The 27660-nt window shown below is 48.3% G+C and overlaps 1 protein-coding gene across 1 annotated transcript in view; it reads left to right on the top strand.

The window, feature by feature from the left end:
- LOC144818172 (general transcription factor IIH subunit 2) overlaps positions 1–23867 on the top strand; it is a 368595-nt gene extending 344728 nt beyond the window's left edge. The window contains exon 16 of the mRNA XM_078675294.1: positions 22713–23867. Within this exon, the coding sequence (XP_078531420.1) occupies positions 22713–22832 (120 nt within the window). The 3' untranslated portion in view covers positions 22833–23867. The remainder of the gene's footprint in view (positions 1–22712) is intronic.
- Positions 23868–27660: the final 3793 nt, after the last annotated feature.

The following is a 27660-nucleotide window of genomic DNA, read 5'->3' as shown; positions in this document are numbered from 1 at the left end:
GTAGATACTATATCTGCCTGTGGATTCCTCACCTTGTGAATATCCCCCTTGCGTCAGCAACGTGCGGAAATTTTCTTCGTAGCACGCCGACGTGGGCGACGTCACAGGAGCACGGCATCGCGCGCGACTCCGTCTGACGTCACCGACCCATATCAGGTCCACGCCGGCGTGATGACGTCAGTTCCGCCCTTTTTTCCATGCCTTCGAGGCACACGGACGGACCAACGATAGCAAATATGCAAATATACAATGTACACAGTACATATAGAACAAAATCAATACAATAGTATAAACCATATACACAGAAAGACCAGGTATAGCAGAGTGGACAACGGGGAGGCAGGTGGGCATGTGAGGAATCCACAGGCAGATATAGTATCTACCAGAAAAAGCGTTACCGAAGGTAAGTAACTTGTTCTTCTGATAGATACATCTGCCGTGTGGATTCCTCACCTTGTGAATAGATTCCCACAGCAGTCCCCACTCCCGGAGGAGGGCGTCCACTCTGCTACACCAGGAAGTCTTGGAGGACAGAGCGCGCGAAGTGGCCATCCCTCCTCACCTCGGTATCCAAGAAGTAATGCTTCGCGAAAGTGTGGAGGGAGGCCCAAGTCGCGGCCCTGCAAATATCCTCAACAGGTACACCCCTAGACAAAGCAGAAGTTGCAGACTTTGCTCTAGTTGAATGTGCTCTAATACCCTCAGGAGGGTCCTTACCCGCAAGGGAGTAGCAGATCTTAATGCACAGGATTATCCACCTGGAAAGAGTGCGCTTGTGCACCGCTCTGCCCTTCTTGCAGCCAGCAAAACCAACAAACAGCTGGTCATCCATCCGGAAGTCTTTAGTCCTGTCCAGATAGAAAGACACCGCCCTCTTAGGGTCCAGGCGATGCAGTCTCTCCTCCTCCTTGGAAGGGTGTGGGGGAGGATAGAAGGTAGGAAGGGTAATGGACTGCCCAAGATGGAAAGGAGTCACCACCTTAGGCAGAAAAGCAGCCCTGGTCCTAAGAACCATCCTTTCAGCATGAATGGTCAGGAATGGGGGTTTAGAACTTAGAGCTTGAAGCTCACTTACCCTCCTTGCCGAGGTGATTGCAACGAGGAAGATCGTTTTAAAAGAGAGAAGCCTCAATGGACACTTGTGCAAGGGCTCGAAGGGAGAACCCATTAAGAAGGTCAGCACAAGATTCAAATCCCAGTGAGGAACAATAAAAGGGGTAGGAGGGAACATATTTATGAGACCCCTCAAGAATCTTAAAACCACCGGAGATTTAAAGAGAGAGGGCTGATCCGGCAAACAGAGAAACGCCGATAAGGCCGAAAGATACCCCTTGACCGTGGCCACAGCCAAACCTTGCTGCGCCAGATAAAGAGCAAATTGTAAAATATTAGATAAATGAGCCTTCAAAGGGTCAATATCTCTCTCCACCAAGAAACAAATTTCGACCACCTATAAGCATAGATGGACTTAGTGGTGTCGCGCCTGGCAGAGAGAATGACATCCACCACATCGTGAGGGAGAGAAAAAGAACTCAAGTTGCCCCGTTCAATCTCCAGGCATGAAGGTGTAATGTCTGGAGGTGGGGGTGTAGAACCTGCCCCTCCATCTGAGAGAGGAGGTCTGCCCTGTGAGGGAGACGGAGCGGCGGGTGAGAGGAGAGGTGGAGTAGGTCCGAATACCACACCCTTCTTGGCCAATCCGGGGCGACCAATATGACTTGAGCTCGGTCTTGACGAATCTTCCTCAGAACCCGAGGAATCAAGGGTATGGGAGGAAACGCGTAAAGGAGTTGATTTCCCCAACTCAACTGAAACGCGTCCCCCAAGGCTCCTTGCATCGGATACTGGAGACTGCAGAAAGACGGGCAGTGCGCATTCTCGCGAGTGGCGAATAGATCCACCCGAGGAGTCCCCCACATCTGAAAGATGTCGTGAACAACCTCTGGGTGAAGCCTCCACTCGTGGTCGGCAGAGAACTGCCGACTGAGACTGTCTGCACGAACGTTCAGAACCCCGGCCAGATGATTTGCCACCAGACAAATCTGATGGTCCTGAACCCAGGACCAGAGCCGCAGAGCCTCTCTGCAGAGACACTGCGACCCTACTCCTCCCTGTTTGTTGATGTACCACATCGCGGTCGTGTTTTCCGTCAGGACTTGAACTGACCGACCGCGAATGGAAGGGAGGAAGGCCTTGAGCGCCAAACGTATCGCCCGCAATTCCAGAAGGTTGATATGAAACAACCTTTCTTCTGGAGACCAAAAGCCCTTGACCTCCAGGTCTCCCAGATGAGCACCCCACCCGAGAGTGGATGCATCCGTTATCACCGTGGTCACCGATGGGGGAAGATGAAAAGGCTTTCCTTGAGACAGGTTGCCTTCCACGCCCCACCAAGACAGATCCGCTGCAGCTTCTCTGGAGATCCTCACTGACTCCCTGAGATCTCCGTTGTGTTGATACCACTGCCTGCGGAGGCACCACTGGAGTGCCCTCATGTGCCAGCGTGCATGACTGACCAACAGAATGCAAGAAGCCATCAGACCGAGCAGACGAAGGACCTTCAGGACTGGAACAACCGCTCCATTGTGGAATAAGGGAATCATCTCCTGTATGTCGAGAATCCTTTGAGGTGGAGGGAATGCACGACATACAGTAGTGTCCAGTACCGCACCTATGAACAGGTTGCGCTGAGAGGGCACCAGGTGAGACTTGGGTACATTTATTGAAAAACCCAACCTGTGCAACAACTGAGTTGTCTCTTGCAGATGATGGAGCACCTTCTCCGGCGATTCCGCCTTGATCAGCCAATCGTCCAGATAAGGGAACACAGGTATCCCCGATCTTCTGAGATGCGCAGCCACCACTGCCATCACCTTGGTGAAAACTCGAGGCGCAGTAGTAAGTCCAAACAGAAGGACCGCAAATTGGTAGTGCTGCGATCCCACCGTAAAACGGAGATACTTTCTGTGCGACTTCAGAATGGGGATGTGAAAATACGCATCCTGCAAGTCGATCGACACCATCCAGTCTTCTTCCATCAGCGCCAGAAGAACCTGAGCAAGGGTGAGCATTTTGAACTTCTCCTGTTTGAGATAGAGGTTCAAAATCCTGAGATCCAGGATCTGCCGAAGCCTGCCATCCTTCTTGGGAATCAAGAAATACCGGGAGTAGCACCCTTGACCCCTCTCCTGCTCTGGAACCACCTCTATTGCACCCTTTCGGAACAGAGTCAGGACTTCTTCCTGCAAGAGAAGCAGGTGGTCCTCTGAACAATAACCTTGGCAAGGAGGGTAACTGGGAGGGAATTCCTGAAAAGGAAGTGCATACCCATTCTCTACGAGATTGAGAACCCAAAGATCTGATGTAACCGATTCCCAATCTCGTAGAAAATGAGTAAGCCGGCCCCCTACTGGCCCCACATGATCCAGAATGGTGGATCTAGGGCTGCTTTGCTGATGCGGGTGGGGGTTGGGTATTATTGGAGGAAGTGGAGGAAGAGGAGACTTGACGTCCACGTCCACGACCCTTCTGTCTACCTCTGTAGGACCTGTACAGAGGGTTCTGCTGCTGCTGCTGTTGTTGCTGACCTTGTTTGAAGGGACGAAAAGAAGATCTGCCAAATCCTCTGAACTTTCTAGTCGTTGACCCTCTCATCTGGAGACCCAGAGATCTTGCAGTGGCACGACTATCCTTAAACCTTTCCAAGGCTACATCAGCTTTTTTACCAAAAAGGCCAGTCCCTTCAAAAGGTAAGTCCAGCAACGTAGACTGCACATCCGCCAAGAAATCAGAGGACTTCAAACACGCGGCCCTCCTGGTCGCAATAGAAGAACCCATAATTCTGGCAACAGAATCTACTGTGTCCATGCCACTCTGAATGATCATACGTGCAGCAGCTTGAGTGTCAGAGATCACCTCATTAAAGTTCTTCCTATCTTCCTCAGGAAGTTTAGGTGATAATTGCTTAACTGAGTCCATTAGAGCATGCACGTACCTACCTAAAAGGCAAGTAGCATTTGTTGATTTGAGAGCCATGCTCCCAGAAGAGAAAGTCTTCTTCGCAGACTGATCTAATTTCTTTGATTCTTTATCAGCTGGCACTTGAGGGAAAGAACCCGCAGCCCTGTTAGAGCAAGCCGCCTGCACCACAAGACTTTCTGGAGAGGGATGCGTAGAAAGGAATGCAGGGTCATCAGGAGCTGCCCTATAGCGCCTCGCAATAGCTCTCGAAACTGCAGGAGCAGACAATGGCCTCTTCCAAATCTCTTTAATTGGATCCGACAAGGCATCCGTGAAAGGCAGCGTAGGTTCGACAATGGAAGAAGGAGAGTGTAAGACTTCAGCGAGGATGTTGGGCTTGTACTCAACCGTGGGCAGCTTCAAGTTGAGAAGATCAGCCGCCTTCTTAATCACCACGTGGTAGGGTGCCACATCCCTAGAAGGAACATCAGAAGTCGAAGGTAGACCCCACTCAGGAGAGAGCTCCAGACCACTAGCATCACGAAGGTCTTCAAAATCATCATCATGATCAGGAAGTTCGCCTTCTTCCACATCCGAATCTTCCTCTTCCCTTTGTTCGAGAAGACGTTGAGCCCTTCGTCTCGACCACTCCAATCGAATCGAAGTCGACGGATTCGGTAACGACTCCGACGGAGCCGGTTCCGACGTCGAACGAGGAACTGGAGCAGCAGGATGAGACTCATGGACAGGTGTGGTACCTCGATCTCGACTACGAGGTCGATCCGGAGTCGGCGAAGCCGCATGCGGAGTCGAGGACCTCGGTGGAGCCGTACCGAGCCAAGGTGCAAGAGGCGCCGGCATAAAAGGCATAAATGGAGCTGGGGCGTATGATTGAGGAATACCCAAATTATACGATAATGGACCCATGGGACCATCAGGTGCTCCAGTGGGGTACATCGCCCTGGAATATACTCCAAACATCGCATTGAGAAAATGCGAGGGATCCTGACCAGGACCAGGAAAGGGAGGGTACGAACCTACCGGATGCCCCAACGGAGGTCGTTCAGACACATGTTCACTCTGACCTTCAGGATCCACCGGAGTTTCCATCGGAGTCGGAGTCTGAGGAATCACTTCATCTTCCTCTTCATGTTCCGAAGGATGTAATGAAACTGGATCCGGTTCTGGCTCCGGAGTCGGAGACCCTTCGATTGACAAGGCAGGAGAAGGAGAGACAAAGTCTTTACGGTGTTTGTGAGACTTTTTCTTTGAGTCAGAGGATTCCTTCCCTGAATGATGTTTTGAACTGTGCTTCCTCCTCTTATGTTTTCTCCTCGAGGAACTCGAAGCGTGACCTGAAGCCGACTTGGATCTAGACCTAGATCTCTCCCTGGACCTCGACTCCGCTCTGGATCTCGACTCCGCTCTGGATCTCGAACCCGCTCTGGATCTCGACGCCGACCTCGACTTCGATCGAGACCCTTGCTTCGACTTCGAGCGTCTCGACGTCGACCTCGAATATCTTCCAGAATCCTGCTTTACCTTCGCTAAAAGTAGTTTAGCTTCACGCTCTCGAAGCGCCTTTGGGTTCATTTTAAAGCAGGAACTGCAGTTTTTAACGTCGTGATCCGAACCAAGACACCACAAACAATCCTTATGTGGGTCAGTGATGGACATCATGCGGGCACAAGACCTACACTGCTTAAAACCTATTTTCCTCGACGACATCTTCGGTGAAGAAACAAGTCGCAAAAGAGAAACAGTGACAATTAAATAACAGATAGATACTAAGTATCTCAGAAGATCCCGAAAACCGTTAGCGTCGAAGACGCGGAAAAAAGGGAACTGACGTCATCACGCCGGCGTGGACCTGATATGGGGTCGGTGACGTCAGACGGAGTCGCGCGCGATGCCGTGCTCCTGTGACGTCGCCCACGTCGGCGTGCTACGAAGAAAATTTCCGAACGTTGCTGACGCAAGGGGGATATTCACAAGGTGAGGAATCCACACGGCAGATGTATCTATCAGAAGCACCTGTAATATTCAACAGGATACCCGTCGGGGACGTCCGTCTTCCCTCTTTGTAGCTGTGTCACATCAAAATGCACCTCCTCAAGCTGTAGGTCTTGATCTAGTTTCTGGGCCAAGGCGCTCGATATGGACTGCAGTAGTATGTCATTCAGAAGTGGGTTCACTACCTCTGCGGGTGGCGGTGGGTGTCGTGAATACTATAGTGGGTAATTCCTTCTGTAGGCGTTCCTTTGAGTCCCGGGGCCAGCCTATCGGAGATGCCAAGGGTCACCAACCAGTACAGTAATTTGACCGATTGGTCACCGGATGCATATACATTCTGCATAAAGGCAAACCAGCATTGCTTGGCCTCCTCAAGGAAGACGATGGGCGTCATCCGTGTCATGGCGACGCAGGGAAGCCTCCAGGCATAGTATTCGACCTTGAAGCTCGGTCAACCGCAACAGGCACTGGGCCTCGGTGGACGTACCCCAAAGATGGCCGCATAACAAAGGCTTACTGGCTGCCCACAGCGTCGCTGCTGAGGAAACCGAGCCTACATTAAGCTTAAAAAACACCTCTTATTCTTCCACAAGACAGTAGGCTGTGCTTTGTTAATGCCAATCACTAAATCTCCAAGCCAGGCGCAAGACGTCCGGCTGGAGCACCCAGGACAACAGAAGCATGAACGGAAAGTCTGCGTGGGAGAATGCAAACAGATTGGACCAGAAGGGGGGTCACCGCCGGCAGCCACAGCAGATCTATCTGAGAATCTGCAGCATGCACCACTGAGCGGTGAGTTTAAGCGCGCAGGGTAGGATGCCAAGAGCGCCACGCATCAGAGGCCAACAGAATCAGCCCAAGAAGAGAGAGAGATCGAACGGGAGCGCCTGTCTGGATATGAGGCGGTGTAAATGTGAAGATCAGGATCGGGGACTGCGTTGAAGTCACCTCCAAGTGGTTGGAGGCTCCAACCACCGCAACCCCTTGAGGTAGAGTCAAAAGAAAGGACTGTGACGTTTGGAGAGAGGTGTGCAACAGGGGCGGTGGGACGTAGCATGATACAAAGTTGTACTGCTTAGCCTGCATGTGGCCTTTAATATCCACGTAGCACCCCTCTGAGTCCATGTGCTGCCCAGTAACCACCAAAAGGAAGGATGTATGTATCAGGACTGTGACCCCTCTCCAGCCACGGACAAAAGCAGAATGGTGAATCCTGTCTGATTCGACACGGCGTAAGAAAGCACAGCACATACCCAATAAGTGAGTCTCCTTTAAGAGGACAACCGCTGTCCGATGTCATCGAATAGTGGTCGTTCCTACCATTAACAACCTGCAAAGGAAAAAACAAATTAAACAGTGATCTATGCCAGAGAGACCATTTAAAACACCCATCCCTCAACACCCATCACTTCACCGCAGGAAGCATCTGTCGCTCAAAAGAACTACCCACAACAAGCTAACTCGGGGGGAGGGGGTTGGGGGAGGGGGGGAACGTCTGTGGTGTTTAGGCACCCACGTAGAAGGATATAGATATAATGCCTAACAACATGCAACAACATTGATCAGTATAATCCTTGGAGGGTACACAACAAAAGGAGCGCTGAGAGCAACTGGTAAACCCCATATACTGCCAGTCCAGTAAGGGGAAGGCAACACTGACCACCGTCATACTTCATTCAGTCACCGTCTTACAACCGAATAAAGTGAGGTTGAAGTAATGTGATGGCGGAAGAGTCAGGGTGATGTAGAAAGCTGAGAAGAAATGCCCGGGACCACCGCAACAGAGTGGAAAATCATAGGAGTATTGGACAGGTCTGTGAGGGTGGAGGGGAGACAGTCTCCCCTGGAACCAATCCAGGGCCCCCAGCAGCCACCCCCGGCTCAACGCGGGACCTCCGAGAGCAGGAGCAGCTCTGCCTCTACTGCAGGTGAGGCAGTGCCTTAGACTACCCCAGTGGGCCATCAGACCGGATCAGTTCAGAAGGCGGATGCTGCAGCAGATGCCGTTCTATTGCCCGTTCCCAGGCCTGATCTAAAGTGTCAAGAAAGAGAATACTGGAATGAAAAATTACTTTGAGGCGGGCTGGGAAAAGAAGCATGTAGCGCAAATTGAGTGCTCCGAGCTTTTGTTTCACCTCAGCAAATGAGCGTAGGTGCTGCTGTACCGCCCTACTGTAGTCGGGGAACAATAAGCACGTTCGAGTTGGATAACTGCAAATGTGGCCGGGAGCGGGCCTCCTGCAATATCAGTTCCCGATCCTTAAAGTTAAGAAGACACAGGATCACAGGCCGAGGGGGAGCCCCAAGTGGGGGTTCAGCGCCAGAGAGAAGTGTGCTCTCTATAACAATGAAGGCAGATGGCTTGTTCCCAGGAACCCATGTTTTAAGCCAGTTTTCCAGTACCCCGGCGAGGCCCTGCTGCCCCAGGGACTCCGAGAGCAATGAGTCAGAGTTTGGTGCGCCATGATCTGTGTTCAAAGTCTTCTGATCTATCCATAAGCGTTGACACAGAGGCGGAAAATTTAGACATCTGGCTCATCAGGGAGGTGCTCTCATCCTCCGCAGTGGACACCTGTGTCTCAAGCTCAGTCATCCTGTCCACCACAATGCGTAGCTCCTGGCACAGCAGGGAGATATGCACACAAAGGCCATTAACCTTAGATTTAACCATGTCCCTGGAATCCTGTATGGGATTGAGAATTACCTCAAGGTCCGTCGCCTCCTGCTGTGCCGGAGCAGGTGCCTGGGCAGTCTGCATCCTCCCAGGGATTTTTCAGTGGGACTGTATATTGGTCCATCCTGGTCTGGACTGGGGTCAGCTGGGGAATTTTCCCATGACCCATCCTCCCAGGGCCAGGAGCCCAATGGTCCATCCAGATGCCAGTTAGGGAGCAACTACTCACCCGAGACTTAGGGCCATATGTATCAAGGTACCCATTTGCGATTCTGAATTAGCGATTTTTAGCAAATCGCAGAATCGGAATCGCAAATCTGTATGTATGTAATAATTCGCAAGTAAATAGCGATTCGGTAAAAATCACTATTTAATTGCAAGATTCCCAAAAGTGATTCCTTAACCGTAAGAAATCGCCATTTTGCGATTTCTTAACAGAAAAAATTGCAATTTTGCGAATTTCGCAAATCAGCTAATCGGAAACTCAGGTGCAGCTTGATGACCTCACAACTAGGAAGTGTGACTACCCATGCTGCACCTGAGTTGCTGAGTCACAGTCCGAGTGAAGGAGTGGTGGAGAGGGAACTCAGCAATTTACTACAGTATGGCTGAAACTGGAGACATGGCCAGCCAGGAAACGCAGCAGCAGGGTGAAGGTTCAAGGAAGAGAAAACAGAAATTCTCAGAGGCTGAGTTGGAGGCATTTATCCAGGAAATGTTGCTCAGCCATGAGCTACTATTTGGTAAAAAATCTTTGAGGGTGCCGGAGACCCGCAAAAGGTGCATTTGGGCTGAAATTCAGCAGAAAGTTAATGCAGTGGGGGTGACACACAGGAGTGTCGATGAACTTAGAAAGCGATGGTATGATCTGCGCCAGCGCTCGATGGAGAAGTTGGCTGCCAGGCTGAAGCAGTCCAGGACCACCGGTGGAGGGACCTCAACACCTCTGGAGGAACTGGTGGAGGGGACCCAGCAACCAAAAAGTGTTATGGGCGTGGCTGATCTCAACAGCTCCGAGCAACCAGGACCTGGTAAGAAGCATGCCATCACACCCCTGACACCCCCCAAACACCCCCCAGCCGCGACCTAGGGGCAGGAAAAAAGATTTGTAGTCCAGAGCAGGTACACAGACACACACAGCAATGCATTATGGGAGATGTAGTCACATGAACAGTAAAGTGGTGCATTTTCACCCGGCCAGTCCCTAATAGCATGTGCACGTTCGGAAAGGAAAATACATGACACATGTAATCTCAAACTGTGAAATGTAACAATTGCCAAGTGCAAGTGAGTATAGTTAATAAATGTGTGCATTTACGTCCACAGCACCTTCTGCAACACAGCCTACAGGCAGTGGGACACTGGCTGAAAGTCCAAACTTATGAGACGCAGGGCATGAGGAGAACACAGATGGGGAGGACAGCCCCGTCATCCCTCCGAAGCAACGCAGGAGACACGTAGTCAGACCACTACCCCCATTGGAGGGCGAGGCAGAGGACAGCGATGTCAATGTGCACTCCGAGCTGCCACAGCAAGAAGTCCGTGCACGTGCTCCCACAAGGCATAACCAGGCGCAGGACTCGCACAACCAGCAGTGCTGCAGATCCGGGGGGAGGGAACAGTCTTTTCCGGCCTGGAGATGCATATGTTACAGATGCAGCGCCTGCAAGCAAAAAACAAAATCTTTACAGAGAGAAGTGAGAGCAGGCTTCAGGGGCATGACAGGTGCCCTGCACACACTCTGTGAAGAACTAAGAGCAAACTGTGCTGCTAGGTGCCGAGAGCTGCAGCGCCTGGACCTCTACACACGGGCCGTGAACCGCCTGGCCTCTGCCACCAATATCCTCTCCAGGCGCAGCATACACGTGCAGCGCGAGATGGCATGCGGTAGCCACAACGTAGATTGGGCACTGGTGCAGGTTACAGCTGCTGTAGAAGAGCTGCGGGCAGTTCGTACTACTGGGCCAGGAGTCCTAACTCCCACTGAAGAGGTCGCACTGTCAGGGCGGATCAGCACCACCCATCGTGGAGAGGCGCCGTAGTGACCGAAACAGTCGGCCTACCATGCCTAATGAGGAGAACACTGTGCAACCACCAACAGGGGCTTCAGCTCGCCAGCGCCGCATGTGAGGTGCAAAGTTTGTGACCACTGGAAGAGGGCAGCTACCGACTTCACTTGTACACTACCTCCTGTTTACAGTCTTGCACTGTGACAATAACATGTGCAGGAAGAATGGAGTGTGACTAGGTAGCATTCAGGCTGTGTGACATAATTGATCCTGCAGTTAAGGAATTAAACAGTCGCACACATGAGATATGGCATTGTCATTTTTTCTTACCTAGAAATAGTTGCGTGTAATCTCATCTCGCCATCGCACCCAGCTGCTGCACCAGCTACACCAGCTGGCATACGTCCTGGGCCAGGCCCCTCCACGTCTGAGGAATCCGATTCACTGACCTCCATTGGTGTGCCTTTCCTGGTGGCGATGTTGTGCAGCATGGCACATGCTACCACTATCTTGCAACAGGTCTGGGGGCTGTATTGTAGTGCCCCTCCACTCTTGTGGAGGCATCGGAATCTGCTCTTGAGTATCCCGAGTGTGTGTTCAATGGTGCCTCTGGTTGCTATGTGTGCTCTGTTGTATCGCCGCTCCCCAGCGTTGGCACTATTCAGGTAGGGCGTCAGAATGAAATCCCGGACAGCATATGCACTGTCACCTGTGGGGTGGGGTGGATATGGTTAGTCTCTGTACTGCACATGGTAGTCAGAACAAATGTGGCCTCTGTTTAAATGAATTTACCTAGTAGATATCCCTCGCCAAACTCCCCACTTGTGAGTCTACAGTATATCCCACTGTGACGGAAGATGAAAGCGTCATAAGTGCTGCCTGGGTATTTTGCGACATTGTCTGTGATGATGTGTTTGGCATCACACACCACCTGGATGTTCAGTGAATGGTAGCATTTGCGGTTCCTGAACACGTACTCATTGTGGGAGGGAGGGGATATTGCAACGTGTCCCATCTATGCATCCTATCAAGTGGGGGAATTGGGCGATTTGGTAGAAGTGCTGCTTGGTCTGGTCTAGTGCCTGTGGGGTGCTTGGGAAGTAAATGTGGTGTTGCATCCTCTGTACCATGGCATCAAGGAACGCGTGGAAAAAGTGCACTTTGTGACGCCCCTCCTGCTGTGGATATCACCCCCTGAAAACTACCTGAGGCCAAGGGGTGTAGTGAGCACAGGACCTAGATGTGAGTGGGGATGGAATGTGTCCTGCGTGTGGGGTGTTCAAGGAAGGGTCTGAGTTCCTCAATTAAATCATGGATACTGTCTTCATCCAGTCTGTAGTGGGTGTAGATGTCCTCCTCAGTGCGCTGGTAGATGGTAATGCGCGCACGGAATATCCTCTCCTGGCGTCTCCTCCTCTGTGCAGCAGCTCTTGAGTCGCATCCTCCTGGCTATCACGTAAAGCCCCGCCATTGTGGAAAAAAGTCTGTTGCATTCTGGTACTCCTTAAATAGTTTACACCTGGTTCCCACTGCTCCTACTTGGTGGTAATTGCGATTCTGTAAATTGTGAATTTCCGGAATTCGCAATTTTTTCATACATTCCATTGCGATTTCTTGATTTGCGATTTCCCGTTTGCGAATTTCGCAAACTGAGAAATCGCAAAAAAAGAAATCGCTAGAAATTCGCAGATTTTCCATGCTCGCAAATTAAGGAATCTAATTTTTTGCGATTTCTCGTTTTGCGAGGCACTTTTGCTTCATACATTCGGAATAGCGAATTTTCATTCGCAAACGCTGTTTTTTGCGATATGCAGCGGTTGCGAATGAAAATTGGCTTGATACATATGGCCCCTAGTTTTCCTACTGGTCGTGTCCCAGTAGAGTGCTTTGTACTCGTTTTTGTTAGGAAACGAGTTCCCTATTGGGTCAACCCACAGGTGGCCAAGGCCCATGTCAAGCAATGTGCCCTTAAGCTTTTGCAACCATATGATTTTCGAAGACATGTCTGCTTTCCTAATATACATTACTGCATTGGCATAAGATGCTAGCTCTGGTGTCGTCCACAGCCTTCTCCATTAGGATAGGGGTCTAAATCCTGCATCCTCATCAAACGAAGTACAACCGAAGTCTAACAGTAGGGGCTTAATATGAGTAGATTGGGGCAGGGCGGTTAACGATCGTAAGAACTTGTTTTGGGCAACAACTAGGGGAGATAAGTTATCGAATCCCCAGAGCTCTGCACCATAGATTATGGATGCTCTGATTTTACCATTATACATAGCTAGTGCGGGCCCCACCGGTTTAGTATGGGAAAGTCGGTGTTCTTTTAATAGAGCTCCTGCTAGCTGATTATGCCTTAGGACTAGCAAATCTAACTGGGGTTTCCAGTTCATCCTCCTACCCATAGTTACTCCTAGGTAGGTAAAGGTATCCGTTTGTTCAAAAGATGCATTATTCATTACCACTCTTCCCTTTATTGTTGTGTTTATTCAGCGTCATGAACTTTGTCTTGTCTAAGTTAATTACCAGTTCATGGTCGTTGCAGAAAACAGTAAATCTGTCTCGGGCACGTTGCTGACCAGATTGTGTTTTGGACAAGATTAAAGTACCTGATCAACAGTTCGAAAACTGAAATAATGAGTTGGGGGGTCGAGCATTGGGAGGGAGTTCAAAGCAGCCAGTTTAGGTACTTAGGCGTAATAATATCGGATCTCAATACTATAGTGCAGATCAATATAAAGAAGGTCGTCGAGGACATCGATCACCTTTTTTTGAGATGGCAGAATCTCCCTCTGACAATATATGGCCGTGTCAACCTGGTCAAGATGGTAATCCTGCCTAGGTTGACATACTTGTTCAACACAATACCCCTGACCTTTCCCGATAAAATCTTGGGGAAAATCTAAGGAAAAATAGGCACCTTCATTTGGGCAAATAAAAACTCCAGGATATCATAGAAAAAATTGAAAAGAAAATTGTTAAAGGGGGGACTTGCGCTTCCGGATATCCTTTGGTATGCTTTTGCCTTTCCGTTGAAAAATATTCGAAGCCTTATTACCAGTCCTGATGATTCTAATTTGGGGCCGGTCTTGAATATGATGGTTGACTTAGAGGGGGGCGGGCCTGGTTTTTTGTATAAATTTGGCACACCAAGGTTTTACAAAAAGGTCCGCCTCAAGGTGTTAAAATGTGCCCTCTCAGTTTGGAGTAGAGTAAAGGGAAAATAGGGCATAAAATATTACTCGGATTTTGCCCCAATTTGGGACTCTCCGGGTCTGCCACTATGCCTCGGGGATAGTTTATCCCGTCCTATTAGGAGAGCAGGAATAACAATATGGTCGGACTTGGTAACATCAGAGGGGGTTCTCCCTTGGGAGGTTCTGAGATCAAAGATCGGGGACTCCTTCTCTAGATTTAAATATATCCAACTCTGTTCCTGGTTTTCCGCTGAGAAGGAGAACATCGGCGGTAACTGGGACATTGAGCTTGCACTCCAATCCCCTGGCCCTAGGAAGAGGGAAGTGGGATTTTGGTACAGAAAAATGCTTGAGCTGGATGAAATACAGGCCCCTCCATTACACCTTGTTTGGGGCTTGTCTAGTTTGGAGGTTGCCTCAGTCACCCTTTACGATACATCTCTCCAATACTTGTATAAATATGTCAGGTCTGCCTCTCTTAAGAAAAACCATGTTTATGTCATTAATAGGCTATATTATACGCCCAAAAAAATTGCGAAGTTTGTAAGCCCGTCCCCTTTGTGTCCTAGATGTGGACTGGCAGAGGCAGATGATATCCATGTTTTTTATGATTGTCCTATCTTGGGCCCTTTTTGGGTTACGGTGGAGAAGGCAATGTAGAGTATTTTTAAGCTTAAACTTAGTTTGAACACAGTTAGAGTTTTGTTTGGTTTGGACACTGATCTTATCTGTGGGCTAAGGAGGACACGGGTGGCCTTATTTTTCAATCTTATTCTCATTGCACGTAGAGAGATCTGTAAGGTATGGAAAGACGCTAGTCCTCCCTTGTATGAAAATTGTCTTCGAGCTGCACTTAGAATTGCATGTTTAGAAACTGGAATGGTACATAATGTAAATAGCACTGTTTGGGAACCTTTGATAGAATGGGGAACCGTAATGAGGCTGGTCTGAATCCTCAAAATGTCCTATGATTACACCATGCCTCGGAATAAAGGGGCAGGCCGGGTCGGCTCCAGGTAAAAGCAAGAACTGCAGCCCTGGGCGCCCAGGACGGAATGAGGTTGTCAGGCGTTCATTTGCACTTAGCCAATGTTGAAATAAGGACAGAAAAAAAAAAAAAGATTAAAGTATCGTCTGCAAACATTAGAAGTGGAACCCTAGATCCGGCAAGAGTTGGAGCATCAGATGGAAAAATTGGTGTAGTAAGAGATTACCTTATTTATAAATAGGGAGAATAGGGTAGGGGCTAGAACACACCCTTGCTGCACTTCCCTATTAACTGGGAAACGATCAGTTAATTCGCCCTGCTGTCCCCACCTTACCTGTTCATAATTTGCTTTATGCAATTTAATGATAAAGCATAAAAGCTCTGATGGCATCCCGGCCTCCTTTAGGGAATCCCATAGCTTATGACGAGGCACTAAATCAAATGCTGATTTGAAATCAACAAATGCAGCATACAGGGTATAGGATCACAGTACTCCAATAGATCATAAATCTAAAGACGTGGTCAATGGTTCTGACGTGTGGTCGGAAACCTGCTTGATAGGTAGACAGTCCCTCCTGGTCAATTATCCATTCATTGACTCTACCTAGCACAAGTCTAACCACGATTTTTTGCAGGGTGTCAATTAGGTTTATAGGCCCATAATTGCTAGGACTGGCGCGGTCCCCTTTTTTTATATATTGGGATCATTTACGCCCCACGACAAGTTTCGGGAATTGGAGCACGTCTGGCCAAGGCGTTTATGATCATATGAATGTATTTGATCCAGTTCTTCCTGTCATGTTTGTATATATCGGCCGGGATGCAGTCCGGACCCAGGGACCCTTCCTGCCGGGACACCGTCTAATACTCTTTCTATCTCTCCTATATCAAAAGTTAGAACGGCGTCAGAAATAAACTCAGGATAATCGATTAGGGCACTTGTCGGGGAGGCAAATTGGGCCTGATAGTGTGAGACCCAAAGTTCAGGTGGAACGTTGTTATCTGGTATAGGCTCTGATTCCCCGTTGCCCCATTTGACCAAATGCCAAAATTTAAGCCAGTTCTTCCCATTGCTAGCATTAGCTAGTTCTTCCCATCTTTTCTCATCAAAATTCTTCTTAGCCCTATGTTGGGCCTTTTTATAGTTTGCCCTTGCATTTTTGACCTCCTGTAAAACTCCCATGTTGACTGGTTGTGAGAGATGTCTAAATGCAGTCCCACATGCATCATCGTACCATTTGGCAGATTTTTTTATTGTGTGCTTTGTTACTCTCCTATTTGTTGTAAAAAAAGGTCTTCAATTTTACAAAAAGGTCCTCATGTACCTTCATTAAACCGGAGAAAGAATCAGCATGGGAATCTAAGGAGGAAAGAACCCATAATGTTTCTGCAATGGTTAATTTGATCTGGTTTAGGGTACTCTCGTCTTCTAAAACCGCTGCCCATTTCAGCCGTTGACAATCATGGGACATAATTACATCTCCAGTCAGCGTTTCCGAGCAAGCCCTCTGGCTAACCAATCCCTTCCTTACTAGGGTTAATAGTAAAGGGTCATGGTCTCTCTCCGGTCTATGCTGGACCGTCATGTCCAAAAGTCTTGGCCATAGCTCTAAACTAATGAGAAAGTAATCTATTTTAATACTACTTATCCCATTACTAAAAGTGTTAGTGCCTTCCGTATCCGAGGGCGATCTCCCGTTTACTGCTCTAAGGCCCCTCCCGAGGGATAGACTTTTAAGTTGTAGCGCCGCCTCTGACCATTTGTTAATTGGCGGCAGCGATAGAGACGGTATTCCCCAGTTCGAGTCCACCTCCACACTAAGGCTTTCGTCATCAAGTCCAAGAGGCTCAAATGTGCAGTTTAGATCATTCGCAATCACCAATAAATTGGGACTTTCTAAATCATTTATAAAAGCATCTAGCTGTAAAATTGTTGGTGATGCTTTTCCGCCCGCAATCCCTCTCACATATACAATAAGTAATATAAAGTCTGGGACACAATCTGATTGAATCTTTAAGGCCAGAATATCCGGGCTATCAATTGTTAGATCTTCTATTTGGAAAGATGTCTGTTGCCTGAACCAGGTGATCAAACCCCCACTAGGTCTCACCTTGCGGTTTGCAATTGCCGCTTTACCAAACGCCAGATAACCTGGACGGTAGATCACATTCACCAACCATGTCTCCTGAAAGGCAATGAAGTCAAACCCCTCAATATAATTAGACCAGTCGGATGACATGGTTTTAGAAAATAGACCGGCAATGTTCCATGATAACATGGTAATTGGGGAGGAGGGTGAGCCCTCGGGATTTGCATGCGGTGTTAGTATCTCAATGCTCGCCCGTTGGTTTGCCTCCAATGGGTGGGGTCCTATGTTGAGGGCCAGAGGGGGACTTGGTTGGCGTTCTATATTCATTGGAGGGTTAGAGGTGGGTGGTAGTAGTCAGTCACATAGATCTAAGTCTGATAGTGGGGCAAATCTATTAGATAGTTGGACCTCTGTTTATTTATTTATTTATTTAAAACACTTGTAGAGCGCGGCTGTCACCTGGCAGGTATCCTGGCGCTGAAAAGCTTACTCCTGGGTTAGAAACGATGGGAGTTGATTAGGGGGGGGAGATAATGGAGGGGGGGAACTAGGGGAAGAGCCATGTTTTTATTCGTTTCCGAAAAGGCAGGAGCTGTGAAGTTTGGCGAATGTCGGCAGGCAGACTGTTCCAAAGCTTAGCAGCAGCTACTCTAAACGATCTTCCCCCGATCCTGGCCTTCTTAAATCTGGGTACTGTTACAAGGCAGGCGGTCGCGGATCGTAGAGTTCTGGTTGGGATGTACCAAGAAAACATTAGTTGTAGGGGTCTTGGTCCTGATCCATGTAATGCCTTGAAGACCAAGCAAAGGGCCTTGAAGGCTATTCGTTGCTTCAAGGGAAGCCAATGTAGCTCGGCTAAGGCAGCAGTGGCCGAGGATCTCCTGGTCCATCCAAGGGCCAATTTGGCTGCTGCCGACTGGACTCGTTGGAGTCTGTCCAGCAGTACCGTAGGAGATTCGAGCAGGAGGGCATTGCAATAGTCAAGGCGACTAAGAATAGTACACCTGACTATCAATGCTCGGGCCGGAGGTGGTAGTAATGGCAGGATTTTGCGTAATGAACGCATAAGGGCCGAGCAGGTGGCGACTGTTCTTGTTACCTGTGTTTCCATGCTAAGTTTGTTATTTAGCATGACGCCCAGATTGCGAACACTGGCGACAGGTAGCGGATTATCTGGGTTTTCCGGGGGCCAGAACTCCACAGGCAGAAGGCGTGGAATTCGGCTCGCAGGACAGAACAAAACCTCAGTTTTAGAGGAGTTGAATTGGAGAGAGTTGCGGTGTAACCAGCCTGCAGTGTCTCTCAGGCAGTCGTGGAAGGCTTCTAAGGTGATGGAGTCTTCCCCCTCCCAAGAGAAAATGAGCTGGGTGTCGTCCGCATAGTTTACTGTAGTCATATTATGGGTTTTGATTAAAGTGACCAGTGGTTTTAAGTAAACATTGAAAAGGATCGGACTATTAGAAGAACCCTGGGGTACACCGTGGGGGACTGAGGAGAAGGCAGATTGGAAAGGGGGGAGAGATACAGCCTGTTTCCTATCTCTGAGATAAGAGTGGAATCAGAGCAGGGCTGTGCCGTCAACCCCAGCCTCTCTCAACCTCTCTAGCAGGATCACGTGGTTGACAGTATCGAATGCGGCAGACAGGTCCAGTAGGATCAAGGCCACAGCTTGGCCCCTGTCTGCCCGCACTCGAAGTTCTTCCATGGCAGTAAGTACTGCTGTTTCGGTGCCATGGGCTGGACGAAATCCAAATTGGAAGTCGTCCAGAACGTGATTCTGCTCAAGGTGAGTTGACAGGCAGGTGCTGACCCATCGTTCCACCACTTTCGCCGGAAAGGGCAGAAGTGATATGGGTCGAAAGTTGGAAAGGCACTCTGGATTCAGAGATGGTTTTTTCAATAGCGGGGTGATGAGAGCTTGCTTCCAGGGGTTGGGAACGAGTCCACAGCAGAGAGATTGATTACAGAGCCTCCGAAGGGTGTGGAATAGCTCGTTCCCGCATGCTTTCCAGGTTTTTGGGGGCAATTGGTCAAGAGGGGACCCGGAGGTGATGCCCAGTGCCAGTCTCTCAAATTCTGCTTCGAGGATCTGGGGAAAGGCCAGGAGACTCTCCCTGGGAGGGCATACTAAACTAGGAGGATAAAGGTTGGTAGAAACAGCTCCTGGGGAAGTTAGAGTGTTTTGCGATAGGGGGGTTGCCAGGTTGTCAATGATGGTCTTGATTTTGTCCATGAAGAACTGTGCGAGATTGTCACAGAGGGTCTGAGATGGGGGGATAGTTTTCTTGGCGCAGTCAGGGTGTATGAGATTCTCCAGGATCTGGAATATGCTTTTTGAACTATTAGCTGCGTTAACTATAGTGGAGCAGTAATAGGCCGATTTGCTCTCTGCAATAGCAGATTTGTATTCACGGAGCTTGTTTTTCCAGAGGGTTTTATTGTTGTCACAGTATCCATGTCTCCACTTCCTCTCAGCCTGTTTGCAAGCTGATTTGAGAGTTTTCAGGGAGTCATTGTACCAGGGAGCAGGTGCTCTGCCTTTAGGATTACAATGTTTTAATGGGACAATAGAGTCCGTGATGGATGTTATCCTCATGCTGAAAGCTCTGTAGTTGTTTTCAACCGAGCTGGTGGAAGAAAAGCTATCTTCCACATCGAAGACTTTGGTGGTAGAGCTGAGCTTTTCTAGGGCTTTCCAGTTTCGGTACGTAAATTCTGATGGAAAGCTATTGTTGGGCTTTCTTGTTGTGGTGCTGGCGATATAGAATTTGATAAGTGAGTGGTCCGTCCAGCTCATAGGCAAAATGTTGCCTACTTGTGTTAGATCAGGACTCGAGAAAATAAGGTCTAGTCGATTGCCTGCAGAGTGGGTGGGTTGCTTAACCAATTGGTGAAGCCCCACGCTGTCACAGGACAACAGGAGGTTGTCTAGTCCTGTATCTAGGCTGCCATTTGGCCAGAGATTAAAGTCTCCTAAAATAACTAATTTGTTATGGGAGGTTGCCATGTTTGTAAAAGTAGTGAGAAGTGCTTGCTGTTGCGGGATGGAAAATGCCCCTGGAGGACGGTAGCAAATGATCACCGTGAAGTACTGGTCTGATAGGTACCCACTGTTGCCTTGCCCCCGTAGAGCGACTTAGTTCGGTGGAAAAATGGGACCCGGGTTTATAGAAAAACCCTAGTGGTAAAACAGAAATTTTATCCGTGTGACTCCCATAATTCCCACCAGATTTTCCAGGAAAAATCTAGTTGCATATTCTTGTCAAAGTTTAGAACAACACAATCACCACTCCCTTACTTCCTAAAAGGACCAATCCACTATGAACGTCTGGCCATAATCATATGATTAGTAACACCCTCCTCCCATATCCCGACACCCTTTAGTTTGGTATTAAACCAGTGCATGATTTTAAATAGTAACTGTTCGGTGGTTTCGGTCTGTCCTTCCCGTAAAGCTGGAACGTTCCTTAGGACCACCACTAAGGGAGCAGCAGCCGGGGGAAGGTGTAGGGGCCAAGAATCAATTAAAGGAGCGTTGACTTCCAGACCACCACGTCCATGTATTCCTTGTAAGGGACTAGCCCTTTTTGTTGGGGCTCTGCTTTCGCGAATATTACCCATTAGCGCATTGTTGGTTGCAGTCGCCACTGGCATAGACCTACCATCGCCCGGAGTGCTCATGATCGATAGGGCAAATTTGCTAGACATATTCCCTATTTCAATCAAGTTCCCGGACAGTAGGGCTAGTCTTTTATGTAGGACAGCAGCTTCATCAATAACCATCCTAGGAGCATTTGGTTTCCTTACTGGCAGACTGGAGGGCTTAGAATTTACTGTGTCCGAATCAGGAGCGCTATTACTCAGTTTGCTCAAAGTATGCGCAACAGGTGGCTCAAGTTGAACAAATAGGCCCTCAAGGACTGAAAAATCAGTTTTAACCTGAGATTCAAAATTATTTAGGCGTTCCTCAATCCGGCCCAGTCTATATGTGATAGGAGTTAGTAATGTGGACAGTAGATTCTTAAGTCTTCTCCACATTTCCTCATTAACTTTAGGGCAGGGACCGCCTAGAGGATCAAAGTTCAAGTCTGCACTGATAGGGGCAGGGCTGTATTTTCTATAGCATTAAGATCGTCCGTTATGCCAGGTCCTCCGTTTTGATTTATCCTTGGGGCTTTTGCAGTTTTTGGTCTCTGTGGGCCACCTCCCCTCTTTCTCTTTACCGCAGGGTCAGGGATAGCTTGGTTGGTTCTATTTTTAGTAATATCCGCAGACCTAGCAGAGATTTTTTTGGGGCATACTGGTAACAATCTCATTTACAGCTGGAGGCGATTTGACAAGTTCTTCCATTGGCCCAGTTGAAAGGGATGTCTGACCACTCGCCTCCTCGTTGTTATTAGCCATAATAGTGCTAGTGGTGCGATGTTCAGGAGTGCAGGCTGTAGCCATAGTACCAAGTGAAGATCTTTTAGAAAATGATGGATCAAGGGATTAGCGGCGCTCAGTAATTGCTATCTCTTTTTCCAGGACAGAGGTCGCTCTCACTATGAATTGATCTAGAGTTCCTACCACACTACCGCCTTGGAGCGCGCCTGTCCTCTTCCCTTCTTGCTTGTTCATCATAAGGGCTTGTATTAGAACCTCTCAGTAAATTGTGTGCCGGGGGTTGGTAAGGTGTGAGATAAAAGGTTTTGAGGCACTGACCTTGTGGTGTCGGCAAATTTAGAGAGGGGATCCGGCCTACTCCGGTCTCCGACGGGCTCAGACAGGCCCGCGAAATGGGAGCGGCGAGCAGTGAAGTAGAGTGTGGCGGTCTCAGGTACGGGCAATCTTCATCAGCGTGCCCCCTGGGACTTGGAGTCCTTCACAGTGTCTCTACAGCCTCCCAGCACGACGCAAAGCAAACAAGGCAACAAAGCTGACAAAGGCAGTTCCTATTGCTCAGAGATGCCTCCTAAAGTCACAGTGGCAGGTATGTGCCCAGAATCAATGGCAGAGCAATCCCTGGTGGCAAAATATCAAAGTATCATACATCTCAGCAGACTTACTTTTCACTTCTTCCCGTGCCCGACCACTGTTATGAGCACAGCGTAATTGAGAAGTTTAAAGGTGTACATATTCCAATTACCCCAGCCCAGTTCTGAATCACTGAGCAATGCGCATTATTCCTCTGTAACACAGAGCGTAGATTGCAGGCACAAATGAGGGTAGTCAAGCCAAAGGTTAAGCCAGAACGATGTAGCGGCGCGTTGCTTTAGCTAAATATTCTTGCCCAGATGACCGCCAAATCCGCTGAGTCACCGGGAGCTTTGCTGGGGTTGTGCCACCTTCCTCCAGTCTCTTGCGGTCTCCCCACAGTCTCTTCTAATGTTTTTATCTATTCGCAGATTCTCTATTTTGACACCAATGATTTACTACAACATTGCTGATGTTTGTTTATATTTTTTAATCAAAGAATATCAATGAAAGCGACAGCACATACTGTACATTTTGCATCCGTTAAGATCCAACATCCTTTCTTGTTTCTGGGATTGAACACCGGTCAAAACGGGAGTGTCCCTCCCCCCCCCCCCCCCCCAAAAAAAAGAATAAAATGTTTAAAATAAGATCTAGGGTATTCATTTCTGAATGAGGCAATTGGCCCATTATAAAAGTTAATCGTAAGGATCGTTGTATTGTATTTTGCCAAACAATGCATGGTGCCTGTAAATATAGGAGTGCACCTCATAGTAATGTTTAATTGTCGATAGATTAATGTAGCCTTTCTCTTTCCCCCTCCAGGTCTATGTGTGCCCCACATGCCAGCACGTCTTCTGCATAGAATGTGATATTTTTGTCCACGAGTCCCTGCATTGCTGCCCTGGCTGCATCCACAAGAACCCTGCCCCTCCGGGTATGTGAGCAAACCCCGCAGGCCCGACAGGTCGCGCAGCAGGAACATCGTGTGGAGCCTCAGCCCAGGCGGGTCTCGAGAAGGGACTGCGCACTAGGAACCGGAAACCTTTCGTTGCTGCTGTGCGCGTGGGCGTCTTTAGGGAAACTACTTCCTTGATCCGAGCCTCCCGTCTTTGGAAAACAAACTTGTTGCATCACCTTTGAACCTGTGGTGTGAGCACAACTGCCAAATTCCGACTTCCATTCTGTCATAATCCGTAAACCTCAGGGCATTCGAAAGTTTTCTTTCGTAATCCTCATAGCACGCACACCTGTAACGTACGCTAAGCTATATGTGTATAAGCATTTTTTTCTTTTTTCTTTAACACACTCTTTCTGCTCACATTTCGACAGACGTCGCATTCTATGTAGAATTGTCTTTCACGTGGGGTTGTGAACTTGTGTGAAGCTGTGAATGCAGCCAGCTGTGTAATGAGCGCCTAGAAACAGTGGGATCTGTGAAGTGTGCTGCCCAGATCTGCTTTACGTCTGCCCACCCTATGAGAAAGAGAACTACGAGCAACTGTGTTGGAAACAATGCAACAAGTTTATTAGAAAGAACCCTTGAGGCCCAATGAAAGTGAGGCATTTTCAAAGTCTAGATTTGCCACTAAACGTTTGTACTAATTCGCTGATGATCAGCCCTAATGTTTTTTTAAGGAATCCTATGTAGAATATGATCGAAGACAAACATTTAGGTTAGTACAAAGACTTGATGGAATACTAAGAGTTCCAAAATTTGGTCAGCAGTGTATCCAGCAAAATATGTCCACTTTAAAATTTATCAACAATCATGTTTTGAATCTAATTTCTGTACAAATAGTTTTTTAATATATATATTTTATATGTTGATAACGTGGTCTGAAATACCGTAGGACTATTTGCGAGAGCATTTATATGTACTAATTAAGCATACCTATTGTACTTAAAGGGCATTCGACCTGCAACTTTGTCTTACGCATTGGTAAATGTTTTGTATTAAAATTTGTATTCAAATGTAAAGTCTACTGCCATATGGTAGGACTTCTTATATCTAATGCGTCACATGTCAACTCCTTTGCTGCACTTTAATGTACATATTCTCGCTTTTAAAGGTTATAGGATGGGACAGGCAGACTTACTCCAAACCCCTAACATATATTGAAGGGAAAAAAATACCATATCGCCAGAGTCGGGGAGAATACACAACTTTCTGCAAATAACATGCCAAACAAGAGCTTGTTGTGCTGATGTGTGGTATAAAAGAACACCTACATCTTGTACTGATTCCTGTGTTTCAACTATGTGTGCATGCTGAGTTTATCTTGAATGTCCACCTGCTTCTGGAATGGTGAGGAACAGGACCCCGACGAGCATGTTCTAAGCTTTAATATGGTGACTGGATGAGGTGGACTGTAAGGGGTTTGGGAGTCATTACCCACAATTTTACTGATCGGCCTGCCATTATATTCGTAGCAGAATATTGACTACCATAGGGCGTGAAGAAAATTGCTAATTTACTATACTTAACTCCAGATCTATATACCTCAACACATTTGTCTTCAAGGTACATACATGTAGAGCTATGAATAATAAAATACACTTACCTTCACTACCTGCTGATTCCACACCTGTTGAATATCCCCAGGCGCCACACTTCATCTGAAAATTTTTAATAGCTCTCCTACGCTAACCCCATCTCTGAACCAGAAACACTTTTGCAGTGATATCACTGGAGCCATATAGCACCGAGTGCCCTCTCCACTCCGACACACCAACGAGAATTACCTTTTTTACCACAACCTTTGAGGATCCATAGCTGCTCTGTGTGATTTTGCCACGCTTTCAGTGTATTTTCAAACTTCTCAATTTTTACACTGCAGCGCTTAGAGATGTCACCATCACAGAAATCAGGCTTCAAACTACTGTCGCTGTTCCAAAGAACAGATACAGGTGTCCATCTCAGACTGCTATGAAGTCTGCTTGTGGTGCTTGGGGTTGAAGCATGATCTGTATTTGTGCGACAAATTTACCCTCATGCTCACCAAAGTCACCAAAGAGGGCAAGGTCAAGCTTCTTATGGGTCATGAGGAGCACCGGACTCCTAGTCGCATTTTAAGCTGAGGTCTCACTTGAGGTCCTATTCTTCTCCTTCAAAGTTGAGAGAGAAGAAAAAAGATCAAAACGAGAGGAAAGACTATAATGACCCCGCTTGACAAAGGACAAAGTACTGAGGTAGGTCATCTTTAAAAAACCCTACCCGCTATGGAGTTCTCTTTGGAGCCAGAGCTCATAAAAATCACTCTTGTGAGGGGGCTCCCCAGCAACGCCTCCCACTATAACACCTACCATGTACCCTGTTCTGGGCCCTCCGTCAACTTTACCATTTTCAAAGCATACATATCCGAAGTTCCCAGCACCAGAAGCCAGTCCAGCTCAAATTTCAGTATCATGATGACGCTGTTAAGGCAGGCTGTGGTCCACACTGCTAAACCTTCGGCCCACTTAGCCCCAGATGTTTTAATCTCGGGACAACTCTCCTGCTACTCAAACTCTCTCTAACAACAGGCCCTTTGCTGGCAGCTCTTTCGCCTGCACAACACCAGCCCCAGCACTGCTGGCTCCATCAGCGGCGCTGCCGTTTGTACCATTTACTCCCCAGGAACACTTAAGGATCAAGGCAATCCTCCACAGGTCAAGAAGCGAGACCCAACGATTAGTAGAGGAGGTTGGCATAGAGAATTGCTCAAATATGAGTCAGTACCACTCCAACACTATTGGCAATCCATGGCAGATCAATTTGGGTAGGACACAGATCCTATCCATATGCTGTACTGTTAGACCTGGCACCATTGGCGTGGGTCTCCCTTCCATTTTTGCTGTTGCCTCGTGTTTTCGCTGGTGTTAGATGCTTTAGGCACTATGCCACTGCTGTCCAGTGCCACAGTGCAAGTGCTTCCTATTGTAAATTAATCTATTAATTCGAGAATCCATGATTGGCTGATTTGGTTTACTTGTCAGACCCTAGTGCAGTGCACCAGGGGTGCCCAGGGCTTGTAAACCAAATACTGCTAGTGGGCTTGCAGCACTGGCTGTGCCACCCACAGAAGCAGCCTTGTAAAATATGTCTAAGGTCTGCCATTTCAGAGCCTGTGTGCAGTCTGATACTGCCATGCTGACTGGGCAACGGCACCCACTTGCCAGTCCCTAAACCTTCCCTTTTCTTCATATCAGACACCCCTATGGTAGGCCCAAGGGCAGGGTGCATTGTAAGTATAAGGTAGGACATGCCCTGGTGTGTGTGGCATGTCCTAATAGTGAATTACATCCATTTTCGTTCTTCACTATTGCAAGGCTACCTGTTCTCCATAGGCCAGAATAGGCAGTTAGGTTATTATATTTTATAATCCTAACTGAATCAGGGAACAGGGTAGAAATTCAAGTTTAGTATGCCTGAACTCAGAATGATAAAATACTCCTTTTAGTGAAGTTGGTTTTAATATTCTGTGTTTGAAAATACCATTTGTAGAAAGTATGTATTTTCTTGTCTAACTTTCCAAACCTGCCTCTGCTAGGTTGTGTATTCCTTGTCTGGAGTTTGTGAGTGACAGGGCTGGGGGATTCGAGGAGACAGAATGACTCAGCCCAGTGGTGAATACAGAGATCTGCATCTAGATAGGTGGGAGGAGTTGCACCTGGGACCTGAATAGGGCTGTGCCTGCCTTCTACAATGCCGGCTCTACCCCCTGTGGTGCGTCTGATGTCTCTGCCCTGCACTGTGAAAGAAGAGAAGGAATCATGTCAACAAAGTACTCCAGGGCTTTGCTTTCCCTCCACAATGCTGGATCCACCTCCTGTGGGGCGTCTGATGTTTCTACCCTGCACTGTGAAAGGAAAGAAGGAGTCTTGTCAACAGAGTGCCACAGAACTGGTTTGGACGGGGCAAAGGCCCCTCTGCCCTCAGAGGACAAAGGATTTTGGGGTATAAATATTGGGACCCTGATCCCATGAAATTAGATCACTTTTGGACTACAAGAAGTAACCTTTGTTGAGGAGAGGAACCTGAAGAAACTGAGGAGAGACTGTACCTAAGCTGAAGTGCTGCTTGGGAGATTGGCCTGCAGTGGTTGCCTGACTGCCAAAGAAATGAGAAAGAACTTTGTGTACTTTATTTTCAACTTGTGAAGGATCTCCAAGGGCTTGGAAGAGAGCTTGCACCCTGACCGAAGTTTCAGGACCAGTAGACTTCACCAGTCTTTGTGGATTGCTGCTGGAAACACTGTTTCAGTGGCTACAGAGGCAGGGAGCTGTGACCAACTCTCACGACCAGCCCGGGGTCCTGTAGGCACCGCATCGAACAACGTCCGCATCGAACAACGCAAGCTCTGAGCCCACCGACTCCGTCCTGACGCAGTCACCATGCCGTTGCCTGCACCACGACTTGTGGACACCGCGACGTGCAACGCCTCGCTACACCGAATCGAATTGGTCTGACCGGCGCGGTCACTGCTGCTGACTTAGAGTCCTGTGAACGCATCGAAGTTAGGCACCGTCTCGCACGCTTCACGATGCACTGCCCGACTCGTACCGCTGTCCCGACTGATCGATGCCAGCTCCCGAGCTCCAGCTCTGTCGCCGCACCGCAAGCTGCAAGGACCGCAACAAACAACTTCTCGCCCTGCAACGTACGCTTCGGACCCACCGACTTTATCAACTGTCATTGCCTGCACCGCATCGAGGGACAACGTGAACTGCAACGCTTTCTTTTCTGCAACGCGCCGAACACCGGCTCGCACGGCGTGCCTGCTGCATCAAG

The sequence above is a fragment of the Lissotriton helveticus genome, chromosome 2_1, assembly GCF_964261635.1.
Source record: "Lissotriton helveticus chromosome 2_1, aLisHel1.1, whole genome shotgun sequence".
NCBI classification, from domain to species: Eukaryota; Metazoa; Chordata; class Amphibia; order Caudata; family Salamandridae; genus Lissotriton; species Lissotriton helveticus.
The sequence above is the reverse complement of the archived record's forward strand: the minus strand, read 5'-3'. Positions and strand labels throughout refer to the sequence as shown.